Genomic DNA, 9,543 nt, shown 5'->3' with positions numbered 1-9,543 from the left:
AATATAGTATAGTATAATATAAATACTGTATAATTGGAATGTGAACATCAATGAAAAAGTGAATTACAAATTCTTTACAAAATTATGCACACTGTCCAAAATTGCAAATAAAATTGCAAAATGACAATTTTTGACAAATATATTTTAAATATGCATTTTTTACAAATATTCAGAGAATGTGTGCATGTTTTATTTTTTAAAAAACCAACTTCTTAGTAATATGATAATAGGTGATCAAATTAATATTTGTCCATTACTAATTTAGATGGGAGAGCCACTTCACTGCATCTTAACAGTATATGCCTGTGGCTACTAGCTTACAACATCAGACAAATAATGCAACTATTCTGCTCAATTTTTCTATCTCAATAATTCCTGTCTAGAAACCAGAAGTAGTTCATTATGGAATAGCACTCTCATATGCAGCACAAATCTCATTGTAGCTTAATTCCTAAGAATTACCAGCACATCCTGGCTTTGGAATTTGCTGTGAAGGAGATCAATGAAAATCCACAGATTTTACCCAATCTCACCTTGGGCTTCCGCATCTATGACAGCTATGATAATAGTCAGAGCACCTATCATGCCACCATGCTACTTTTATCATCCCTGAAGGGGTTGATCCCCAACTACATATGTAACATCCAGAACAGTGCAATAGCTGTTGTTGGGGGATTGGATGCCCATATCTCCCTTTATGTGGCCACTATGTTGGATATCTATAAGATTCCACAGGTAAGATACTTTTATCTATATGCCAATTTAATAATGTTTTCAGTTCCTTGATTATTCTGAATGTTGTATTGCACTCCAAACTATATTTGAGTATGTCTGTATTTCCAACAGTCATGGTATCATAAGTAGTCCATTTGAATTTAATCTTTCATATATTTACTTGCAGTTATGCCCACTGAGTACATGGCATATGTACCTGTAAAGACTTTAAGAGATGTTGAACTAGAGTTTTACTGAATGACATTAACTGTTTTTTTGTTGTTGTTGCATTTAATTTCCATACAACAAACCTGCTCTATTTATTGTAAATCAATGAACAGAACTATTCAATAAGAATTATTCTGATTCTTAGTCTTATGAATTGCTCAGTGGCTATATTTATGCACTGGATACAAACTAGGTAGCTATTTTCACATAACCTGCTAGCTTAAACTAAAACCAGATGGGTAGTTCATGGTTCAATGTGTAATGGGAAAGTCAAACGTTAGCTTAGCATACTGTGTGAGCCAAGCTATTATATTAAATAATAACATGGTTTATTTGGTTGGATAAAATATATTTCGTGAGCACAGCAATTTTACCCACACTAACTATTGCTTAATTGTGTTAACTCAGTCCTTTAATTTCAATGAGATCCATAAGAAATTGATGCAAGAGTTTAAAAAAACTTCCAAATAAGCCTACACATAATACTATCTTTACACACAACTACAAGTGCTTCAGAAGGTTTAAATATATTTTAGTTCAAATTGTCTCCTGGATCCCGGCTGCTGGATTAGCCCCCACTGCGGTGCTGAGATCGTTGGGCCATATTGGGGCCATAGGGATCCCTGGAAAACTGGAGCTTCCATGCTACCAATTAGGACTTGACAATAGCATAGAGACACTTTGGTACACTGAAAGTAATCTCTGAAGGAAGCAGAAGATGGGTAACTTGTCCTAGTTCAGGCTTATGGATATCTCAATGATGATTAGTACCACCAACTAGAGTTTCTTTTTTGGAATGCCTTTGAGAATGCAAGATAGACTATATGGTTCTCTCATGATATTGTTTCTACCTCAAGGATGGGTTTCAGAAAATACTATTGGGAGATTCTAGTTCTATTCTATATGATTAGATATAGAGGGCTGTAAGAATCATTCTTGCTCTCTATGCTATTTATGAAGCCACTGGGTATGATCATCAGGTACTGTATAAAGAAGCAGCTTGTGTTATATGCAATTATAGCAAGGCCATTAGTTCAAATCTACACGCAGAATGATGAAGGCTCACTTGGGCCATAATAAGACAAGACAGAAACAGACAAATAACAGAAAGAAAACATTATTTTTCTTTGAGAGGGGACCACAGAAAATGAAACTGGGGTGTAATGAAATTGGACAGCGTCAACAGGACAAGCTAAAGACCAAACAAAAGATTGAGAAATAAAAAAAGATAAGAAATAAAAGGGTGTAGATTTAAAGATGAGGAGACCATCCATACAAAATTATCAAATTTATTTATTTATTTACAAAAGTGCCTGCTTTGATAGCACATATACTATTTGGCAGGGAGGGGGATGTTGCAGGATAAATTTATGTATTTCTTTCCCTTCAATGGAATTTTCTTAAACAAATTCTATCAAAATAAGTGGCACCAAAAAGTATTTCCCATACATTCTAATACACTATATGGAAAGACATTGGAAATAATGCTTGAGCCATTAGGAACCTGGAACCCGCCTGAAGTTTCAAATCATAATCATCTCATGGCACTTGATTCAATACATCATCTTGAATTACCCAAACATTCAGATAACAGAATAACAGAGTTGGAACGGACCTTGAAGATCATCTAGTCCAATCCTCAGCTCAAGCAGGAGACCCTATATAATTTCTGACAAGTGGCTGTCCAATCTCTTCTTGAAAGCCTCCAGTGATGAAGTACCTATAACTTCTGAAGCAAGCTGTTTCATTCATTGATTGTTCTCACTGTCAGAAAATTTCTGCTTATTTCTAGATTGAATCTCTCTTTGATCAGTTTCTACCCATTGTCCCTTGTCTGGCCTTCAGGTGCTTTGGAAAATAGGCTGTCCTCTTTCTCTCTGTGACAGACCCTCAAATTTTGGAATATTGCTATCAAGTCACCCCTGGTCCTTCTCTTCACTAGACTAGCTATGCCCAGTTTTGACTAATGCTCAGTATTTAATTTTAAGCAATTATTAAATTTAAAGCAATCCCTCTGATTTCACATAGAAATAGTAATATCGGAAATGTAGAGTATTTGTATTAGCAATGTTGAAAATTGCCTTGTATGACTGATGTAACTGTTGTTATTATTATCATCTACATTATGTTGCTTGCTATGACAATCTGAAAAGGCTGTACAGTTTTGACTACTTTCTCTTCCATGTCTCATCAGCTCATTTATGGCTCCACTCCACTGATGAATGATAAAACTCCAGGCCTTCCTTTTTATCAGTTGGTTCCACCAGAAGCCCTTCAACATGCAGGGATGGTCTCACTGCTCCTGCATTTTAACTGGACCTGGGTTGGTCTCCTTGCAGTGGATAGTGAACATGGAGAAGAAATTATTCGAAATGTGGTTCCACTTTTTTCCAAAAAAGGAATATGTTATTCTTTTATTGAAAAACTCCCAAAATATAATGATGTAAGTGGATTGAAAGGTATGATTGATCAAGGAGCAATAGTTTATGAGCTTATCATGGACAATAAAACTAATGCGATCATTGTCTTTGGAGAATCTACCACTATGGGGACTTTGAGATGGTTCACGTATCTACCAGAGTTCAAAACTGTGACAAATAAACCTAAAGGAGTTGTATGGATACTGAATGCCCAGATTGAATTTAGTTCATCAGCATTTCAAGTTACTTGGGATACAGAAATAATCAATGGTGCTCTTTCTTTCACAATGCAGTCTGCTGATCTACCAGAGTTTAAATCATTTCTTAAGAAGAAAAATCCCTTCACCACCAAGGAAGATGGATTTATCGATCTGTTCTGGCAAGATGTTTTTCACTGTGTTTTGCCTGATGCAGTTCTGAGTCGTGTGTCTGAGAAAATTTGTAATGGGGAAGAGAATCTAGAGACCCTTGCTGGACCTTTATTTGAAATGAAAATGACTGGCCACAGCTACAGCATCTATAATGCTATTCATTCTTTAGCTCATGCTTTACATGCCATGTCCTCCTCAAAACATAAAAGAAGAGGTCTGACAGACAGAATAGGAGGGAAGATCCATAAAAAAGATTTCTGGCAGGTAATGGACCTTATTTGGTTGAGGAGCAATAGTGTTTTATAATGGCAAGGCTGCATTTCCTTAATTCCTGTCCCTCGCAAATCTCACATGGATCTGTATTTGTATGTGTAACTGTTTGACTCTGAACAGCATGCAGATTTTAATGTATTGGATCTTGTTAATTTTATATTAAGTAGCATTCAAATTATAAAAGAGTGGTTAGCAAAATAAAGAGGTTAGTGAAATCCATTATCTTCCATCTCGCCTATCATACATTTTCCTAATTTTCTTCCAATAATCCTTATAATTTATATTCTCAACTCTTCTTCTTTTAATTCTACTAGAAAGAGAAATAATATACATAGAATGCAACTATATATCCAATTGTCTCTTCTGAAAATTACCATCATGGAGAGGAATAATTTAACCCTCTTGCATTTTTCTTTTGATTTAGCTCCATAACTTTCTGAGAACTGTATCGTTTAACAACAGTGCTGGAAAACTTGTTTCATTTGATCAGAATGGGGTAGTAAGAGGTGGATTTGATGTTATCAACTGGATTGTTTTCCCAAACCAATCATTTATTCGAGTGAAAATTGGAAATATAGATCACTTAAATCCTCCAGATGAAATGTTAACCATCAATAATGAAAACATTACATGGCACAAATGGTTTAAGCAGGTAAAACTGAATTTTATTTATTGGTTGAATGATTTATTGATTTCATTGATATCAATAAAAATATTGTCAATATTTATTTATTTGAATTCACAGTCTGAGTTATATTTTTCTCTATTCAAAAATTTGACTTCATTGTATTTAGTAAATATTAGGAAAGTTAAGCAACCTGGGTATGTGAACTTTTCTTACAACTTGCAGTTGGCTGCCTTTTAATTAATAATTCCATATTAAAGTAAATTGTCCTAGATCGGATCTTGTAGCAACATCAATCTCAATTAATAAATCAGACAAAGTTTTATGTTACTAGGCCTTAATTTGCATATAATTCTATAGGTTCCATACCTACAGAATATAGCCATCATATTTCTTTCTGGTAATAGCACAACAAAAGAGTTAACAATCAATAAACAAAAGAAATAAAAGCATAACATAAGAGAAAATAAAATTCTGAGTATAGTTAGGTGTAGGTGAGAATATAGTTCTCACCTACACCATTCACTTTATTTTTCTATTTCTTTCTTTTTGCTTTTTGTATTTGCTTCTACCACATACATAGCCCAATTCATATACTGCTTTTTCTTCTTCAAATTTCTCATTTCCCTCTTTCTGAGCATCTCATCAATTCTATCCAAAGCAAGATTTCCATTATCCAGATGCTTTCCATTCATTCATAATTCCTTTAGATGTTTGAAATGAAATCATCATTTATTTTCTACCTATAGACCAATCATGGACAATGTATTCTCTTAGAAATTTAGAAATTTGTGTAGAATTGGATAATTTTCCATCTAGAAGTAAATGCTGATTGCAGAAGTAACTACATTACTATGGTCAGTTCATTGTTTTAATAGAATAGGCAAAGGTGAATAAATTCCTAAGAATGGGATATGGATTAACAAATAGAAATCTCTTAACTAAACTTTTCCCCCTTTTTGAGAAGTCAGATCAGTGGTGGGTTGCCCCCGGTTCAGACTGGTTTGCAAGAACTGGTAGTAAAACTGGCGGGATGTCATCATCAGTGATCTGTGCATGCGCAAAAGCTTCTGCACATGTGCAGAGGCCAGGTGTGCAAGCGAGCAAAGCGAGCACGCATGTGCGATCCCATTGAGAATCGGTAGTAAAGGTAAGTAGAACCCATCCCTGAGTTAGATCTATGTTTTTTTAAAATTAATTAATTAATTAATTTATTGGTTCGATTTATATGCCGCCCTTCTCAGGAGACCCAGGGCATCTTACAATGCATTAAGCAATAGCCTTCATACTTTTGTATATACCTGCTTAGTAGGGTTTTCGCCCCCCCCCCAGCGGTGTTCTTTTTTATACAAAGTCAGCTTATTGCCCCCACAAACTGGGTCCTCATTTTACCCAACTAGAAAGGATGGAAGGCTGAGTCAACCTTAAGCCTGGTGAGATTTGAACTTGCAGTAATTACAGGCAGCTGGTGCTACTTAACAGCACTTTAGTCTGCTGCGCCACCAAGGTTTCAGCAAGATGTCTTGGAAAGATTATAATCCCCAAATATAAGAGATCACTTTTATTGGCCTGCTTTGATGCATTGCATAAAGTAGGACTTATAGGGAAAAAATTAAATGTCAAATTGAGCATTATTACCCACATGGCATAGGAAATACTTCAACAAAACTCACTGGAATTTGTTGCTATTTCAATAATCTCAACCAACTCCATTATGTGAAATGTAATAATATTCTCCAGGCTCTTTTAAGTACTGAAAGAGGACACAATGAGTTTATGACACAACACATGTTGTAATAATATGGTTGAGAAATAAACTAATTTAAACTACCTGTAAGCTTTTAGCATGTCAAGTAGCCTTTACTACTTTATCATCAGATGTTTAATTGACTACATAACTTTAAACATTCTATACTTGCTCTGAAAATGCTTACAATTTGTTCTCTAAATTTCTAATAGGCCCATTGGACAAGCAGTTTCAAAATCCCTACTCCAGAACATTCTTTTCTTTTTTATATTTTTAGGTGCAACCTATTTCTGCATGCAGTCAGAGCTGTTTTCCTGGTTTTAGCAAAAAAATGAAGGAAGGGAAGCCATTTTGCTGCTATGACTGCGTCTCTTGTCCAGAAGGGAGAGTTTCAACTGAAATTGGTAATCTAAGTTCTTCATTATTATAACCTAAATTTACATAAATCTACTTTCATCTGAGCCATGGTTCATATGAGCCGTGGTGGCTCAGTGATTAGAATGCAGTACTTCAGGCTACTAACTCTGTTCACATTGCCAGGAGTTTAATTCCTTTGATCCTTGTTTGCTCAAGGTTGACTCAGCCTTCCATCCTTCCAAGGTTCGTAAAATGAGGATCTAGATTATTGGGGGCAATATGTTGACTCTGTAAATTGCTTAGAGAGTGCGGTAAGACACTGTGAAGCTGTATATAAGTCTAAGTGTTTTTGCTAGTGCTATCTAAATATGATATATAGAAATTACAAATTTTATGAGATAAACTAATAGATTTAATTTACCATATACTTAAACTCAGCCATTCGATAATTACACGCATACAAATGAAGTGGAATAAAGGTGATTCATATTGGAAACATCAAAGAATAAGACAGCATTGTTTATTGAGACAACCTAAAAGGAAAAATAAGAAATATCAATTTTAATAGAATATATAGGCTAATAATTGTTTTAAAACAAAATATTTTAACTTTAATAAAACAAAGGGACATAATAGGAATTACAGTATTATTATAGTCTAGATTTAGCATACCTTTGTTTTCATATTTTCTATTTATTTTAAAATCTACTATTTATTAATTCTTAATAAAATCTAAAAAATATGGATGTTTTGATATCAGCTAAATGAAGGTGGTTCATGTAATTTCTGACGCTTTCCATATCAAAATCCTTAAAATCTTTTCATTTCAATTAGAATTACAATAATAGCATATTGATGAATTTTTGATTTGCATGTTAAATTAACATTCATCTCTTTTTCTTTCAGACAGGATTGAATGTTCCAAATGCAAAGAGAAAACCTATCCCAACAAGAAAAAGGACTTCTGTATACCCAAAATAATTAGTTTCTTGTCTTATGAAGAACCTTTAGGGATCAGTTTAGCTTCTTTTGCACTTTCCTTTTCTTTGGCCACAGTTCTTGTGCTAAGTGTATTTATGAGAAATCACAACACTCCCATAGTCAAAGCTAACAATCGGGACTTGACCTACACTCTCCTCATCTCCCTCCTGCTTTGCTTCCTTTCAGTGCTACTATTCATTGGCCAGCCTGGAAAAGTGACCTGTCTTCTCCGACAAACAACTTTTGGAATGGTTTTCTCAATTGCTGTTTCTTCTATTTTAGCCAAAACCATAACAGTGGTTCTCGCTTTCATGGCCACCAAGCCAGGATCTAGCATGAGAAAATGGGTGGGAAAAAAATTAACTAATTCCATTGTTGTTTCCTGCTCCCTCATTCAAGCAAGCATCTGTATTTTGTGGCTGGCAATGGCTCCCCCCTTCCCAGATGTTGATATGGTCTCAGTGACTGAAGAAATTGTACTACAATGTAATGAAGGCTCTGTGACCATGTTTTATTGTGTCCTTGGCTATATGGGTTTCCTTGCTCTTATCAGTTTTACAACAGCTTTTCTTGCCAGGAAATTACCTGACAGCTTCAATGAAGCCAAGTTCATCACCTTCAGCATGTTGGTCTTTTGCAGTGTTTGGTTGTCCTTTATCCCAGCATACCTGAGTTCCAAGGGGAAATACATAGTGGCTGTGGAGATATTCTCCATTTTAGCATCTGGTGCTGGGCTTCTAGGTTGCATATTTTCCCCAAAATGTTATATCATTGTGGTCAGGGCTGAACTGAATAATAGGGAACAACTAATAAGAAGAAAAGACTGACAAAAATAAGTGTCTATGTACTTTCTCAACATTTTAAATCTATATTTCTTTGTAGGCACTGTAAATTATTTACAAAAATGTCTCTTTTAGCTTCTGATTTATATAAATTTCCTCTATTCTCCAAAACCACTCATTTTTTATTTAAAAAACTGAATCAAATTGTAAGTAACAGATAAACCAACATATTTGGTTGATAGGAGAGCTGGATTATTTTAACTAGGGACTTTAATTTGGTTACAGAAATTAAATTAAAATTTATAATAAGATATTTTTAAAAAATTCATAGACTTGGAGTATTCTTCATTTTTAGTGGACATATTGTGATACCTAAATAAGTAGGAGTATAGTATTTTTTAATTAACCACCTTATCATACATAGTAGTAATTCATTAGATCTGACTCTTGTTTTACTATTGGTAGAACACCATAAGTCTTGTATAATCATTATTTTGAAAATAAAAAAAAAAGTTGTGTCATTCCTCAATATTCTTAATAAATTTTGATGTTAAGATTTGAACAGCTACTCTGTCATGAACATTGCATATGTTATTGCCATAAAACCAGAACAATCTGGTTTCATGAAAGGATGTCAAGCCTTCCATAATTGCACCAGTAGATATAACAGCATGATACCTAAAAATGAAACAGTCATTGTAATTTCATTAGATTCAGAGAAAGCTTTTGATATGGTATAAGAACCGTGGTGGTGCAGTGATTAGAGTGAAGTACTGCAGGCTACTTCTGCTGCCTGCTGGCTGTCTGCAATTTGACAGTTCAAATTTGATCAGGCTCAAAGTTGACTCCGCCTTCCATCCTTCTGAGGTTAGTAAAATGAGGGACCAGATTGTTGGGGGCAATATCCTGACTCTGTAAACTGCTTAGAGAGGGCTGTAAAGCACTGTGAAACGGTATATAAGTCTAAGTGCTATTGCTATAAATTGTAAAAACTTGTAAACTTATTTACAATAAGTTATGAAGAAAAATTGATTTTTTTTAAAAA

General features: G+C 34.5%; 1 protein-coding gene across 1 annotated transcript; it reads left to right on the top strand.

The window, feature by feature from the left end:
• The first annotated feature begins 420 nt into the window (after positions 1 to 420).
• LOC117669067 (vomeronasal type-2 receptor 26-like) lies at positions 421 to 9,016 on the top strand. Its single transcript, XM_034423188.3, has 5 exons — positions 421 to 735; positions 3,137 to 3,997; positions 4,431 to 4,658; positions 6,656 to 6,782; positions 7,642 to 9,016. The coding sequence occupies exons 1-5, from the start codon at positions 421 to 423 to the stop codon at positions 8,541 to 8,543; spliced, it is 2,433 nt and encodes an 810-aa protein (XP_034279079.2). The 3' UTR covers positions 8,544 to 9,016.
• The last annotated feature ends 527 nt before the right edge of the window (positions 9,017 to 9,543 follow it).

This window comes from Pantherophis guttatus, chromosome 4 (assembly GCF_059756535.1).
Source record: "Pantherophis guttatus breed Tessera chromosome 4, ASM5975653v1, whole genome shotgun sequence".
Classification (NCBI taxonomy): domain Eukaryota; kingdom Metazoa; phylum Chordata; class Lepidosauria; order Squamata; family Colubridae; genus Pantherophis; species Pantherophis guttatus.
Note: the sequence above shows the minus strand (reverse complement) of the source record. Positions and strands in the feature narration are given on the sequence as shown.